This window comes from Dysidea avara, chromosome 6 (assembly GCF_963678975.1).
Source record: "Dysidea avara chromosome 6, odDysAvar1.4, whole genome shotgun sequence".
NCBI classification, from domain to species: Eukaryota; Metazoa; Porifera; class Demospongiae; order Dictyoceratida; family Dysideidae; genus Dysidea; species Dysidea avara.
Window position 1 is genome coordinate 13,242,095 of NC_089277.1, and position 17,313 is coordinate 13,259,407.

At 37.6% G+C, this 17,313-nt stretch overlaps 3 protein-coding genes across 3 annotated transcripts; 2 read left to right on the plus strand and 1 right to left on the minus strand.

Annotated features, from left to right (window-relative positions):
* Positions 1 to 22: 22 nt before the first annotated feature.
* Positions 23 to 2,276, plus strand: LOC136258641 (uncharacterized). The gene has a single exon (XM_066051979.1). It carries the CDS (start codon positions 46 to 48, stop codon positions 2,224 to 2,226), a length of 2,181 nt encoding a protein of 726 aa, XP_065908051.1. The 5' UTR covers positions 23 to 45; the 3' UTR covers positions 2,227 to 2,276.
* Positions 2,277 to 5,010: 2,734 nt separating this feature from the next.
* On the minus strand, positions 5,011 to 6,751 carry LOC136259262 (tripartite motif-containing protein 2-like). Its single transcript, XM_066052750.1, has 2 exons — positions 5,785 to 6,751; positions 5,011 to 5,591 (listed from the first exon to the last, which is right to left on the minus strand). Exons 1-2 carry the CDS (start codon positions 6,749 to 6,751, stop codon positions 5,011 to 5,013), a joined length of 1,548 nt encoding a protein of 515 aa, XP_065908822.1.
* A 3,832-nt stretch (positions 6,752 to 10,583) lies between these two features.
* Positions 10,584 to 12,942, plus strand: LOC136257766 (uncharacterized). The gene has a single exon (XM_066051077.1). The coding sequence runs from the start codon at positions 10,612 to 10,614 to the stop codon at positions 12,799 to 12,801; it is 2,190 nt and encodes a 729-aa protein (XP_065907149.1). The 5' UTR covers positions 10,584 to 10,611; the 3' UTR covers positions 12,802 to 12,942.
* The last annotated feature ends 4,371 nt before the right edge of the window (positions 12,943 to 17,313 follow it).

Here is a 17,313-nt window from a genome sequence, read left to right on the forward strand (position 1 = left end):
TAATTACTAAGAAACACGTGACCGAGGGAGGACTGGTATACAGCAATGTGGCTTCTATTAGCAGTGTATATTTCTTACATTTTGCAAGGAATTGCTCAACCTCAGACAGGATTTGTGAGATATCACGATGTTGCTGGGTCCAGCTACACTGTCACTTACGACGAGCGAAGTTTCCTCATTAACAACAAGAGAACCGTTATCTTGTCCGGTTCCGTGCATTATCCTCGCTCCACTCCTGGAATGTGGGACCAGATATTTGCAGAGATGGTGAAGGATGGCTTAAACAGCGTCCAAGTCTACGTGTTCTGGAACCTCCACGAGTTTAAAAGAGGCCAAGATTTTGATTTTTCTGGGCCAGCTAATCTTCCATTGTTTCTGGATAAAGCTGCGAAGGCGGGGCTATTTGTAAACCTGCGCATTGGACCATATGTTTGCGCAGAATGGAACTATGGTGGACTACCTATATGGTTGAATTGGATCCCTGGCATGCGTTTGCGCAGTGACAGTGCTGCATGGGAGTCTGAGATGGAGAAGTTTGTAACCAATTTTACTGAGGTTTTGGAAAAATACTTAGCTCGTAATGGAGGTCCCATAATTTTAGCACAAATTGAGAATGAGTATCATGGATCACAATACATGGACTATGTCAAGTGGTGTGGTGATCTAACAGTTAAACTAGATCTTGGAATACCATGGGGAATGTGTAATGGACTAAGTGCAAACAATACAATAAACACATGCAATGGAATGGACTGTCAGAGTTATGCTGAGAGGCATTCACAGAAATATCCGGCTGGTCAGCCATTGGCATGGACGGAGGATGCTGGTTGGTTTCAAGAATGGAGCGCACTGTATATTCCACGAGCCTACCGTACTCCAGAAGACATGGCTAATGCTATGCTAGCTTGGTTTGCCAGAGGAGGTAGTTATCATAACTACTATATGTGGTATGGTGGTAACCATATGGGACGATGGGCTGGATCAAGCATAACAAATCATTATGCTGATGGTGTCAATATGCATTCTGATTTTCTTCCCAATGAGCCCAAGAAGACGCACTTGATGCGAGTACACAATTTAGTTGCCAAATTTTCTGATGTTTTACTGAACAGTATGATACAGGTTGACAATCCAATCCATTTGATGTATTACAATAACAAAACTAAACAGTTTGAAAATGGAACACAGCAATTGGCTTTTGTCTACAACAACAGTGCTGGTCGTATTGTGTTCTTACAGAACAGTGCGTCAGTAGAGCTCATGGTTGAGTACAATAATATGAAATTTGTTATGCAGCCATTGTCAATAATAGTTCTGGATCGAATGAATACTATTCTGTTTGACTCATCCAAAGTGAACTCCACAGGTGTACGCACTAAGCGAGTCTACACACAAGTCAATGTTAGTATGGAAGCATTCTCAGCATGGAGTGAGAGTATACAAGAATTTAGTAAAGGTATAACAGTACAACAGCATCCTTTAGAACAGTTATGGGTAACACAGGATGAGACCGATTATCTGTTTTATCAAACTGAAGTATCCAAACCAATTTCTGACAAATCAAATGTTATGATGAAAATTGATAGCCGTAGAGCAAATTCCTTACTTGTGTTTGTCAATGATCATTTCTGTGGAGCTACTGATAATCATGAACACTCTGCTGGTGATATTACCATGACTGTTCCAGTTGATTTACCTGATGGTGATAAACCATTCAACTTGACTATCTTGTCCATCTCTCTTGGACTTCATAATGGCATATCTCCCGGCTTCATTGAACAAAAAGGAATAGTAGGCAAGGTTTCTATTAATGAAGTTAACATTACAACCTCTAAGTGGCTTCATCGACCTGGGCTAAGTGGGGAAAGAATGAAAGTGTTTACTAAAGATGGTTCCAGTAAGGTGGATTGGGATTCTGATCTTTCAAAGTATGTCAATACTTCTCTGACTTGGTACAAGACTAGTTTTACTGTAAAGCAATATTCTACAGATTATAGTTTATTGTTGAACTTGCAAGGATTTGGTAGAGGACATTATTATGTTAATGGTGTTGATCTTGGTCGATACTGGTTGATCAAAGTAGATGGTCAATTTGTGCAGGAGTATTACTTTATTCCTCCAGACCTTGTGAATTATGATGGTCCCAATCTTTTAGTTATTGGAGAGGAATTGGGTGCTCCAGACCCATCAAAAGCTACTCTGGTGTTGTCTACTATGACAATGTGATTATGTGTGAACATGCATGTATATGTTTATGTATGTCAGATATGCTTGTGTATGTGTATTGAGGTACATAGTCAAAAGTAGGCATGCTGCAATTCAAGGTAACTGGTTTAATAAAACAATAGCACAAACAACTGAGTGTATTTCAGATTACCTTATTACTGTTTGATGGTATTATTCATAGCAGGAAGAGATACATGAGGAGTAGCAAAATCCCTAAAAAATCTCAGCCCTGTTTCCTATGCCTTGCTTCTGCTCCTGTTCTATTACAACATGCAATGTTCTAAGAAATTGACCTACCCCCTTAATTCCTTTGATAAAATTATAACCTTTTAACTTAGAAGGCAAGGGCGGATTTAGGAGGGGTGCCCACTCCAAAATTTTACCATGTGTAAGGTAGGAAGCTTCTAGAAGTTTCGGTATAGATGCAATTGCATCTTATATGTATGCATGGGCAATGAAAATATGGAAAGAGAAAGGAGAATGGCTAATCTTTACTTAGAAGTTCTAAGAACGGTTCAAATTATACTTTTGGTGTGAGACTTAACCTAAAAGCTGCTAAAAATCGAAATACTCTAATAGAACAGTCAATTACTCTAATGGAACATCCATCACAATTTTTTCAAGAAGTTGCCAGTGTGTCTGAGCACTGCTATCTTACAATTGCTCCAAACATCCTGCCATATACTAATCACTTTCTGAGAACAACTTCTGTCAAATAATTTAATATTATAGTGGGTATTTTCAGTTGTTGCTACATTGATGCTTGGGTTAACATGCTCAAGTAAAACAGTTAATTTCTTATCATGTATACAGTTAACAAGGCGGTAGTATCTGAGAACTGTTTGTTTTTACCAAAGTTCCATGCTACATTTATCTGAATCTGAAGCTAATACAATTTATTGTACATGTCATACAAGGTTTTCACTCCCAAACCCCTTGAAGCTCAACTTCATAAGCTCAAATGATACCACAGCATTTATGCTGTCACATTATAAGGGGGTTAGTTTTGGCCAAAAACTAGTTGTATATGTAAGTGACTTTTGACTCTGGTTGTAAAAAAATTAATAATTATGGTAATGGGGCCATATAGTTGAAAAAGTCAGAGTGATGTAGCAACAGAACAGTCTGTGACTATATATACTACAAAGTTGAAGTTATTTTTGTGTGAATTTTAAATCTCTACATTGACCTTAAGATCCAATCCTGTGTATGTCTTTGACAATCTACTATTATGTATTGCCTTATAATCCAATATATAACATTTAAAGGTGTAGTTCTGTTTTTCTAAAATTGCTTACAACTGAACTCATCCATCTTGTACCCCACAAATAGAGTATTTTGTTAAAAATAGCTTCCAAATTCAATCTTATGATAGTTATGTTCCAAAAATTTCCAGAGGAAGCATCACCCTAGCTGGAAAATTCTACGTATGCATACTCTACACACCTCATGGTGAATGTATGCTTGTCCTCTCAAGCTCTCTTCATTGTTACTGTTTGGACGTTATAGTTTGAGCCATGAGACTGTAAAGCACACTAGCTATACCTTAAGCCAAGCAATACACTAAATTTAGCAATCTTGTATATTGATGAACTTACCATATAGATTTTATTAATCCGTGAATTGACGTAATCAATTAGCAAAAAACTAAACTTTAAAATTACTAAATTTAATGTACCGCTAAATTAAGTTATTTCAAACACAAAATTAATAGCAAGTACTGATCATGTGTAGCTGCATCCTTCTCCTTCCTGTTCTTTATGTAAAGAATATATTTTTAGTTACTGGCCGTAGACAGGTAGTATTACATCTGCATGTATCTTTTGGTGGCTGTGCATTTGAGCAATGGGTATTACCAGTACCTTGCTACTACCTAGGTACCCACTACCAGTATTCAAATAAGTGGAGTGAATAATCGACAACAAAGTGGCTTAGTGGTCAATTAAATTGAGTGGTTAGATGTGGGTGTCCTGGTTTGACAGTACTCCTTCTACGTCCCTGGTGCTCTTATTGGAAAAACCTCCAGTAGTGACTACTGTAGGTATACTGGATACAGAGACCTAAGCCTGATCATGAAATAGCTAAAGATGAGGATAGACTTATAATAGACATTCCAGGAGTGGAGCAAAGAAAATAGACTGAACTGGACAATCCTCTTGGTGATAAAGAAACTTCGTTCATTGTATGTGACAGAATATGTTGTGGAACTAGATACTCACTGAGATGGTGAAGGATGACTTGAATGCAGCTGATATCTTTGGGTACTGGAACAGATTTAATTTGCAATACCTTGACTGAATTTTATCCCTGCAAACTTATCAAAGCCACTCAATTTACGAAAACAAATAATAATAACAATAATAATATGTGTTACACTCATTGTTCTATTTCACTATTCCTAGTCTGTCATTCCTGCTTTTTTCACACAGTCATTGGAGCATCCGATCAAGAATTACCACTTTGCAAAATAACTCCTCTTTGTACATTGTGATACATACAGTATGTATTTCACACTTTTGGCATTGTAGAGAGTGGCAGATCTATACTTAGTACTGTAAGACACCCACCAGTTAACCAACATAGCTACATAATAAAATTATGTATAAAATTCCACTTACAGAATTTTACCATTTGCATGCACGAATGCTCCCTAATATTGACAGCTTTTATTTGGCTTCTATCAACTGCATAGACAATCAGTATAACAAAAATAAAAAATAAACTAACATACAGACTAAATGATATGTTTAATAAGCTATAATCAACACATTACTGCATATAACGTCAGTATTTGATAGAGATCTGGACCCTTTTGTTCTGATAGTCACTGACATAGATGCTACCATTAGGACTGAGAGCTATCCCTACAGGAAAGTCAAATTGACCACCCTCAGATCCATGGGATCCAAAACAATGAATTATACTACCATCATGGTCAAAGATAGAAACGCGGTGATTGTCATCAGTTACAAAGATGCGGCCTTTGACACCAGTGGTAAGACTATATGGATAACTTAACAAGCCCCTGTCAGTTTCTTGTTTACCAAACTTGCAGACACAACAACCATCAAGAGTAAAAGTGACTATGCAGTGACCACTATGGTCAGCAACAACCAACTGATTATTGACATTAACTGCTACATCCCTAGGACCATCTAACTTATCAGAAACAAAAGGGATGCAAAACTTACCATCGTACTGAAACACTGCTATACGATGGTTACCATAATCAGCAACATATACCCTGCCATCGTGTGTTGTGATACCATAAGGCTCCATCAGTTGACCAGTACCAGATTCTCCAAACGTGAGCAAGAAGTTACCATTGATATCAAACTTCTGTACCCTGTGGTTACCAGTATCTACTATATATACAAGTGATTATCATTATCAAATGCAATACCACAGGGACGATCGAATTGACTCTTTTCCTTGCCTTTACTGCCAAACTTCTTAACTAGCTGATTTTGACCATCAAAGATGCACACACAATGATCAGCAGTTTGAGTTACTGCCCATATACTCCATATTTACCCAATGCAATGCCCCATGGCTTACCCATTCTACGACTATTATTCTCTATTTTGTCAGGCAGTCTAAGGTGCTGATAATTCCTAAGCATAGTAATGCTATGAGGGCTCTTCATAATTCCCAGACCATTTATGGACACATGTAACTTTGCATCACCATCATGGTCTCCTTGAAATGAAGCCACATAACTGCCATCACCATAGTCTTTCACTTCTAAAGGTTTTATTTCACCTGTGCTCTCTTCCAATTGCATAGAGACCTTATTACCACCGATAGAGCAGTAGTGACTTTTGCCATCTTTTGTTAGGAGAGTGGCAGTAACCTCTTTTTTTACTTTAGTTTCATCTGGAATCAACAATTCGGAATTATTTGAAATGGAACATACAGAAAGATGAAAAAATTGAGGTAAAGTAAGGGAGTTTGGAGGCAATAATTTAATGTTATTGGTCTCTTCTGGTTGAAGATTTATCTTGTGGCTTGATGGATTAAAAGAACAGTCATCAATCATTTGCTTCTCATCCATTGCAACCAAAATTTCTTGGTAAGATTTTTTCTGCGGGGCATCATACATTGGTTTCATTTTAAGCATTTTCTCTTTTGTCTGATCCACATTTTTCAGTTGTTTTCTTAGTACCCCCTTCTTCTGTTCCACTGCATCATTTACTTGCTGCTTCATGTATTCCCTTTGTTCTCTCAATTTTCGCTCCAGTTTACTATAATAATTTTCTATCTCTCTTATGATATCATCACGTTGTTTTTCTATCTCAGTAATTTTAAAAACCCCTTCAGAGAGGTCATTGATCATTTCATCTATTTTATTAGCAGACTCCTTTAATTTATTCTTGTACTGAGCAACTGCTTTTTCAGATGTGCAGTAACTATGTTTAGAGTGCTTTCCAATTTGTGTACAAAGGATGCAGATGAATTTCTTACAATCACTGCAGTAATGTTCACATTTAGCATCACTAATAAGGTGTTCATTGCAAACTTGCATGGTGGTAGCTAACCTGTATAACAATACAAGTTTAATGCAAACTGAGGCAAATAGTAAAGTTTCTTTGCTAATATTATGCATAAATTAATACATTGTTTTATTGGCAATTATGCTAGTCCAGATCTATAGGGAGACCTTCAATGAACCAGATTGCATTTCCAATCAGTGAGCATGTTTATAGATATGTAGCTATAATTGAAATGCATGGTACACTGGTCAGATGTTAGTTGAAAATTGAAGCTTTCCTATAGTGCCTGCATGTGCATGGCTAAATCCAATACTTATTTTCAGGGGATGATTTCTTGAAATTTCCAACTGTAGCAATGAATTCAGATGTGAGCACAGTCCCCAGACACTGAGAGACCTTATAAGTTTTATAGATACAAGCCTTAACAGATCTAGATGGCTATGTATATCGTTAGCTTTCTGGTGAAAACACCAAAGGTAGTCTCGTAGCACAGCACTTATCAATTAGAATTAGAATCGAGCAAGCGCTTATAATTCTAATTGATAAGCACCGTGCCAAGAAAAAGCGGTCCGGCCACGTCAGACTAATACCAAAGGTATGTTGGTTTCATATAGTTCATTTATAGATTAGTATAACTGATCTTGATATTGTATAAGGGAATTATAAATTTTACATATTAGTAGGGATCCCAAAAAAAGCAATGAAACAAGGAAAGTCATCTACACCTGCAGCTATACTAGTTGATATTTAATTCCTGCTTCAGTCTGTCAATAGTATAAATATGGCTATGACTTAAGGGGGTGTCACATGGGCTCTTCATGTCAAGTACGTATACCTAATCACACCATGCTCAGACCCTAAGGGTGATAAACCATGTGAACTAGAGTTTCTACATAACAAAACAACACCAACCCATATACCATCAAATTCAAAAGTCAACAGTCGAGGCCACAAAGTCACTCTACAGTGGGTCAAGGACAGAATACTTCATAAAAACTTAATCCCAGTTTAATAAGCAACTCACAAGACGTAAGGATCTCCAACAAGAAGCTACAAAGCTTTAGCAGACAGTTTTTGTGATTGAAAGGATGCTTCTTCCACAGCTCTTGTTAGCAAGAAATATACAAAGTTACAAGCACAAATGTACATTGGAAAATAAAGCAGCGGTTAAAACTTTGAGAAGAAATGTTTAATTTAGCTACAGGTCAAACAGTGATTAATGGTTTAAGTCACTAACATTTTCCCAATCAAGATGACTTTACCCACAGTTGCTACAGTGTGTGCTTAGGTGACACCTCGGATGACATGTACCCCTGGCTTGTGACTGAAGTAGACCAGAATTAATGTCAAATAGTATAGTTGCAAGTCGTTGCAGGTTTAGTCTCACTCCTTTTTCAGCTCCTGCGGACTTTTTTACAGCATGCCGGCCAACAGCGGTTGAGTGGGAGGCTGGCCACAAGAAACTAGCTATGGACAATATATAGTGAAGCGGATAGCCGAGGTAATGGAGCAGTCTGGTGATAATGGGGCCACCCAATTTTTGATTCACTATTGATGTTCAACATATGTGGCAATGTTGAAACTGTAATGGCAACAATTCCATCCGGCAACACTGGATTAGGCACAGTTCACTTCTCTGCCAACAGTTTGAACATGGCGACATTTTTAATTGAAATGCTGTATTTAGTAAACTTGTTCTCATGTGTATGTGCATGTCAAGGGGTAGTCACTACCAATAGCCCTGTAGAACCATCTGCGACTGGGATCAAAATCAAACCAAGCGATAAAGAGTTAAACTAGCACTGAATCAAGTGATCAAGACGTCCTAGAAAGAAAGCAGTGATTAAGCTACCTAGCTTGCAACCAAAGTGAGAATTTTTTCCTTACTACTGCAGGATACTTAGCTTGTTGTACTGATATTTAAACCACTACAAATCAGAAGCCGCGAGTCTTTTAGATTGAGAAATCGGCACATCGTATTTCACGTATTGTGTGATTTGCAGTAAAAACATGGCATTGTAAGTGCAGCTTCTTGTAAAGGACTGGGTCGAACTTCCTTATTAGCTGTATGTTATCTTAAGTTGTTGTGCTGTGTAAACATGCAGAAATGGGTAAACGTCCAGCTGGGTGGCTTACAAAGGCTCGTTTTTTGTGTCTGCAAAATCATGAAAAATGTGTTTGAGTTGCTCTGGTTCCTACCACAAGAGAAGCCAGATCTTCCTCACAGCATGGTCATACAACTGGATGTTCCCTCAGTCTACAATGCAAGTTTGAAAAGAATCCGAAACTGTATGCTATCTGGCTGGTGACGACGAAATATAACGGTGATTTTACAAAAAATAATGCAGCCCACTGCTTGTGCAATTGAGACTACTTTACTAATTATGGGTTAATTGCAACACTAACCACTTACACTTATATATATATATATATATATATATATCAAACTGGATGGCACGAACCTGCAGCTGCTTTGGTGGCAGAGATCGCCAACGTCCCAAATTAACGATAAAATATTTCAATATCACCAGCCAGATAGCATGCATCCTTGGATTCCTTCCATCTTTGCAGTATAGACTAAGTAAGCATCCAACCATGTCACCATGTGGTGAGGAAGGTCTGGCTTCTCTCGTCATATAGATGGTAGCTAGTATGCTCAAAACAATTTTTAGTACATGTCTTACGACGCTGTTGTGAAGAAAGCAACCTTGTGTAAGTAACACAGCCAGACATTTGTCAATAACTATGCACGTTTGCAGAGTATAGCAAGCCTAGATAACATCTAGCCAATAAAAAAGTTTAAACCATTTCTTAACATTACCTCTCGCATTAGCTAGAAACCGGGGCTAGAAACTGACCAATTGCTATGCTCTGCAAACGTGCATAGTTATTGACAAATGTCTGGCTGTATTGCTTGCACAAGGTTGCTTTCTTCAAAACAGCATTGTAAAAAAAATATTTTGAACGCACTACCATCTACGAGAGAAGCCAGACCTTCCTCACCACATGGTGACACGGTTGGATGTTTACTTAGCCTATACTGCAAAGATAGAAGACGATAGTTACGAAAATTCGAGTTGGGCCGCCACTTAAGTCCTGCGCCTGTTAAACATAACAATCAGCGTCAATCAACTTACGTGTTATGTTACAGGTGGAGTATGTATATAGTATATAAAGAGTAGACTATGTGTGAACGTTTAATTCTACTAGTGTGTTACATGATATGAACTGGTAGCCACGCTTGGCAGCTATCTACACATCTCCAGTTGTTGTGTGGGTATGATGGTTTTATGACATGTATGAGGAGAGAGTGTACGTTTCAGTCGAGAGTGAAAGGCATGTGCATGGCACGTGCACCCTCATTACGTATTCCGGAAATAGGTTATTTTCCGTCTAATTCGCAAGTTCAACCGACATAAAAATACACCACCCTTTTGATTGTCCACGTAAATTATTATGATTATTATGATGTGATTTGGGTTGAGGCTTATTCAGTTACAAATATATACATACATAAATTAGATGCAATGAACAAAAATTAACTATGAATATAATTATTACATTAACATAAATCTATAGTCATAAACGTAATTATCTATAGCTGATTTAAAATTATTTAATAAAGAATTTCCTACAATATCACTCGTAAGATTGTTCCAATCATTAATTACTCTAGTACCAAAATAGTTGACCCGACATGAAAGGTGGGCAGGGGGCTTAAGTAATTTATATGCGTGACCTCTAGTTTGTGTATTGTGGGAGAATCCAAATGAAAAACCACGTGCATAAAAATGGTTTGCCCCAGGGGCGGGCGCACTAGTTCAAGCACATCATGTGACTTTTGTAGTTTGGTTTCCCCGAAAAACCACGTGACAAAATAAAGTTTTGCACAATGTGGCTTCTTTTTTCCATATCATTTTATATGTTTACCTGTCTTTTGCAAGGAAGCAGTGCAGACTCGGGATTTGTGAGATACCATGATGTTGCTGGGTCCAGCTACACTGTCACTTACGACGAGCGAAGTTTCTTTATCAACAACAAGCGAACCGTAATTTTGTCCGGATCTGTACATTATCCTCGCTCCACTCCTGGAATGTGGGACCAAATATTTGCAGAAATGGTGAAGGATGGCTTGAACGCTGTGGAAATCTATGTGTTCTGGAATCTTCACGAATTTAAAAGAGGCCAGGAATACGATTTCTCTGGGCCTGCCAATTTACCATTGTTTTTGGACAAAGCTGCTAAAGCGGGGCTGTTTGTAAACCTGCGTATTGGGCCTTATGTTTGTGCAGAATGGAACTATGGAGGGCTGCCTGTGTGGTTGAATTGGATCTCTGGTATGTCTTTACGTAGTGATAGTGCAGCATGGATGTCTGAAATGGAGAACTTTGTAACCAATCTCACTCGCATTACTGAAAATTATTTGGCTCGTCATGGAGGTCCCATAATCTTGGCACAGATTGAGAATGAATACCGCTGGTCACAGTATATGGATTACATTAATTGGTGCGGTGATTTGGTAGCTAAACTTGACCTTGGAATACCTTGGGTGATGTGCAATGGGTTAAGCGCCAACAACACTATAAACACATGTAATGGAAACGACTGTCAAAATTATGCTGAAAATCACCCAGAAAAATATCCTGGGAAGCCAATGGGTTGGACAGAGAATGAAGGATGGTTTCAACAGTGGGGTAACCCATATAATCTGCCCCATACTAACCGTGCTCCAGAAGAAATGGCATATGTTGTTTTAGCTTGGTTTTCCAGAGGAGGTTCTCATCACAATTATTATATGTGGTATGGTGGTAACCATATGGGACGATGGGCTGGATCAGGTATTGCTAACCAGTATGCTGATGGTGTCAATATGCATTCTGATTTGTTACCTAATGAACCAAAGAGGACACATTTGATGAGGGTACACAAACTGATAGCTGACAACTCTGCTATATTACTAGGCAGTAAGATACAAGTCAATACTCCTATTCATTTATTATACTATGATAACAAGACCAAGAAATTTGAGAATGGAACACAGCAATTAGCTTTTGTGTATGACAACAGTGCTGGTCGTATTGTATTTGTACAGAACAGTGCCTCAGTGGAGCTCATGGTTGAGTATGAAAGTATGAAACTTCTCATGCAGCCAATGTCTATTATAGTTTTGGATAAAATGAATTCTATTCTTTTTGACTCTTCCAAAGTGAACTCCTCTGGTCTTCGCACTAAAAGAATATACTCTCAGAATGATGTTAATATGAAAGCATTTTCTGCGTGGAGTGAGAGCTTAAATATGGAAGGGATCTCTAATGGTATAGTGACAGAGCAACGCCCATTAGAACAACTCTGGGTAACACAGGATGAGACTGAGTATCTTTTTTACCAAACTGAAGTGTCTATGCCAGCATCTGGCAAAGTTATGGTAAATGTAGATAGTCGTAAAGCGAATTCTTTGCTAATATTCATAAATGATCGTTTCTGTGGAGCTACTGATAATCATGACCACTCTGCTGGTAATGTGACTATGGCTGTTCCAGTTGATTTACCTGATGGTGATAAACCATTTAACCTAACTATCTTGTCTGTCTCTCTTGGACTTCATAATGGCATTCCTCCTGGCTTCACTGAACAAAAAGGAATAGTAGGCAAGGTTTCTGTCAATGGATCTGACATTACAACTGCTAAGTGGCTTCATCGACCTGGGCTAAGTGGGGAAATAATGGAAGTGTTTACTAAAGATGGTTCCAATAAGGTGGATTGGGATTCTGATCTTTCAAAGTATGTCAATACTTCTCTGACTTGGTACAAGACTAGTTTTACTGTAAAGCAATATTCTACAGATTATAGTTTATTGTTGAACTTGCAAGGATTTGGTAGAGGACATTATTATGTTAATGGTGTTGATCTTGGTCGATACTGGTTGATCATAGAGGGCGGCCAGTTTGTGCAGGAGTATTACTTTATCCCCCCTGACCTTGTGAATTATAATGGTCCAAACCTTTTAGTCATTGGAGAAGAATTGGGTGCCTCAGATCCAACAAAGGCTACTCTAGTGTTGTCTACTATGACGACAATCTGATTCACTGCTGCGTTATAGCTTACATTAAGTTATTTGACATTTTGTATTAGCTGCTTGTTTTTGTGCAACTGTTGCACGTGCTTCATTGTATACATTTGTGTTGCAAGTGTTATAAAAGTATTAATAAAAATCAAATGAAGTTCATGCCAAAAGTTTATACTACATCCAAAATTCTGTAGTTACAATATATTGGTGTTAAATTAGCTAGGAGTCTCCTTAAAATATCTACTTGTGTGAAATGTGCTTCAAGTGTTGAAAGCTAACCTGTGCTTCAAGTGTTGAAAGCTAACCTGTGCTTCAAGTGTTGAAAGCTAACCTGTGCTTCAAGTGTTGAAAGCTAACCTGTGCTTTCAGTTGCACCACAAGCACTCATCAATTCATCAAACTCATTTACATTGTGTAACCACATGCATACATTTGGTGACTTAACACAGTAAATTCAAAAATATGAGTATCATACAAAATTGCCACAGGAGTCATACACTACTGGACATATTGCCCATGAATATCCAATGAAAAAATTGTTCAACCTGTGAAAAGTAAAATTTTCATTGGGTGGTCCCAATGAAATTCTATTTTCATAGCATTTTAATTAGGCAAATTAATGAAAAACCAATGAAAACCTAATAAAAATTACCACTGAAAACTCTGTGAAAAGCAAAAACCAATGAAAAACGATGAAAAGTGACCAATGAAAAGTCCATGAAAAGCTTTTCACAGAGTTTTCAGTAGTAATTTTTCATTAGGTTTTCATTGGTTTTCATTAATTTGCCCAATTAAAATGCTATGAAAATAAAATTTCATTGGGACCACCCAATGAAAACTTTACTTTTCTTAGGTTGAAAATTATTTTCATTGGATTTTCTTGGGCAATATGTCCAGTAGTGATACAAAATGGTCATTTTGTATGACTCCTGTGGCAATTCACATTTCCGGATTTACAGTGAACAAAACTAGAGTGCAAGTTAATTACCTTTGTAAACTTGTATCTTTTGGCATATTCCGTGCCTCCTTGCATTGCTTGCTTGTTGTACTAACATTATTATTGCAAAATTAAAAGTATAACATATGGCTGTCTTTGCAGACATAGCTAACTATGTACACTAGCAGGGTGGAGCTTGATCTGCATGCAACCTGCTATGGTAGTAGTATGATAGCTTCTGATAATTATAGCTCATGAATAGTTTCTTAAATTCCTAGGTAGCCATAAACCAATTTTCACTTTTTGTTAGTGTACGCATAAATTCATGCCAGACTACCTTGTCAGATAGTTATAGTGGTAATTGTCTAGGTACAGTACATAAGACTAGGCTTGTTCAGTGATATTCAAGAGTTGACTTAAGGAGGGTACTGTGGGTATTTATTGTAAACCACTCCTATAAAGTCTTTTAGTAGAAACTACAGCATTTTAAACATAAGCAATGAAAAGCTTAATAGAGGAACAAGGCTATTATAAATTTATAATCATTGATTGAAGATGGAGTTATCGAGTAAGGAATAAATCGAAGCAGCAAAACATTTGAATATTCTAACAGAGCAATCAATAACTCTAATACAACATCCAAAATAGACTGGCTGAAGTTGAACCTCTTCTTGATCTGTGAACTGCTATCTCACCATTATGTTAAATATCCTACCATAGACTGAAAATACATTTAATTTGCAATTTTATGGCTATAGCTTTTATGTACTACATCATGCAATCACATTTTGACACATTTTTGAGAGTCTCTAAATTTTAGTTGCACTGCAGGGCTTGAATTGTAAAATAACAAAAAATAATTCTCAGGGTAAATACTGAGAGGAGGATGGAGGGGTTGGCTGATTAGCTAATAGCACTTTAAAAGATTGTAGCTAACTCTTACCATGCATCAGTTTGACTTCTCAGATGCAAATTGATATGTTAGTTTGCAATTATAGTATTATCATTGTCTTAATGTTTTACAAGATTTTCAACAGCAACTACTTTAACTTCTGGCCCTTGGATGCTGCAAACATATAGCTATAGTATGGATCAGTTTTGCACATGTAGGAGGTAACCAGACAATCTGAAAATTATGATTGCTCTATTAGAGTACACTTTACTTGACTATTAGAATGCATATGTGTGGCTGCATAGTACGTCAACCTGAGGGAAGGTCCTGCACTCCTATGTACACTATAGACACTGGTGGGAGAGTTATTCATTCTCTAATATAGTTTGTTCTGATGAAAGACATTTTGATTATTAAACACGGCAAATACAGTCACAATCAGTTCAATATTCACTACATCAATTTCAGTTCCAGGTCTGATGCTAGTATGGACTAACTTCCATGATCCATAATGGTAGTATGATAGATATATATAAACTTATCACTCCTCATCATTAATTTTAAACAACATATCTATAGACACTCTTGTTTTGGAATGCCATGTCCATCTTTAGACTTATCATTCTATGTACTCAAATGATCGAAAACCTTTCTCTGGGATCATTTCTTGACTATAACTTTGAGACAACAATAACAACAACTGCACATTACATTATTTGTGCCCTTATTCAAGATTCCATCATGCATCCCCTCCATGCAACTTGAGAAACTGTAGACATGCAATGCATGTATGTATAGCTCGTATGTAACAATATAAGTTTTGTAATATAAAGTACGTAATGGTACTTGTTACCTTCAGAACTTTGGTGTGTTTACACAATTCCACAGAAAAATCTGTACATTATTATCATCTTAATTTTGATGCTGCACAGCTGCAATTTGATAAACAACTAACAATTACAAGGTATAGTATTTCTAGCAAAAAATTTAACTTTGTGGCTATACCCCATACGTTTATACCCTCAATTTGAGCTCTGTTGCACCGTCAAAACCATCGCACTAGTTCTACATGGTACTTTTGAAATCCATTCATTCTGAAAATACAACTCCTTATGGCTGCTACAAACTAAATGCTTGGATTAAATGCTTCCTCTGACTGACAGTGACTGTTAGCTTTTAAACACAATAAGACACATCAAAGCCTGCAGGTTTCCAATATTCTGTACTTGATAGCTATAGGCAATGAAAGGGGGAGTGCTTTTGTTAGACCCCAGCAGCCCCTCCTTGTGAAATTCTATAGATATTAAATTCTCAGACTTTCAAGCCCATAATATTAATTAAGTTACTTTATTATTACTAGGCTTCAGTGCTAGTGGACTAAGTACAGTAGGTACAGAAAGTAAATCAGTTAAGTAAAGATAAGTATAAGTTTACATAGTTCAGTTAGTTGAAAGACTTGTCAGGGTGCAGCGTTAGGGCACCAAAATGAGAAAGTACATGAATTGGTTGGGTCGATCACGTCGAAACTTTGATCAAAATGATTCCACGTGACAGGCCGGTAGGGGTGGATGTAGGATTTCAGAAGGGGAGGGAGGCTAACATATGAATGGTTGGTTGTCTAAGAAAAGTGACTATAGTGTGTCTAAGGGGATCTGGGGGTATTCCCCCACAGAAAATGTTTGTAAATTTAGCCTATTGAATATTAAATTTGGTAATATTTTTGACTGAAAAATGATGCCACTTTGTTTAAGTGATTCACAATGCTTGTAAAGCATTGTGAGTCACCTAAGTGTAATAATGATGAAATTCCAGAACACTATTGTAATACAGTACTAGCTGTCATATAAGGGCATAGCCAGTAACAATGGCGGATCCAGGATGGGGCATTTGGGGCAAATGCCCCCCCCTTCAAGATATTGCATACAAGATCGAGATACTCTAATAGAGCAGTCAATTACTCAAATAAAGCAGTCACAATGTTTATGAGGCAGTGCAGCTTACTTATGAAGTGCATAGCATACGTGATATAATATATTCGGTAAAGGATAACTAGGTATTATTGTTGTGACCTTTTTTTTTTTTTTTTTTTTTGCTCTTCAACTTTTTTCAGCAAGGTGCCCCCCCTCTTTCCAAACTCTGGATCCGCCCCTGAGTAACTAAAATCTCTTCTTTACACAAAAAAAACAGGAAGGGGAAGGATATGAATATCAGCTATACACGACAACGTTGAAACCGGGTCACTACTGCTGACACTGACCCGGATTAATTAAAGCCGAGACGTGTTTCGGCTAGTCTCGAGCGAGCGAACGAGTCTACATTTTCAGCGTTCGATTCGTGTTGAGTAAATATTGCAACTTCAGCCTAGCTGTAGGTTGAAGACCAAAAAAAAAAAAAAAAAAGTCTTCACCTACTGACAATAGCTACCCCTCACCATAGATACCCTCAATTTCGTGCTACATACTACACTTACTAACAAATGAGCGTGGCTGAGCGTATGTTGGTAATGCGATAAGTGGGCGTGGCTCACGAAAGAGCTACGCGATAGCGTTTATAAGTTTCCACGTCGTCAAACGAACAATTTCGTTTCTCACGTGATCCAATCCTGGTCAAACCAAACCGGGTCAGACCCGGATGACCCGGAGAAAATGTGACCCGGATGACCCGACCCGGTTTCAACGCTGATACACGATCCATTAAT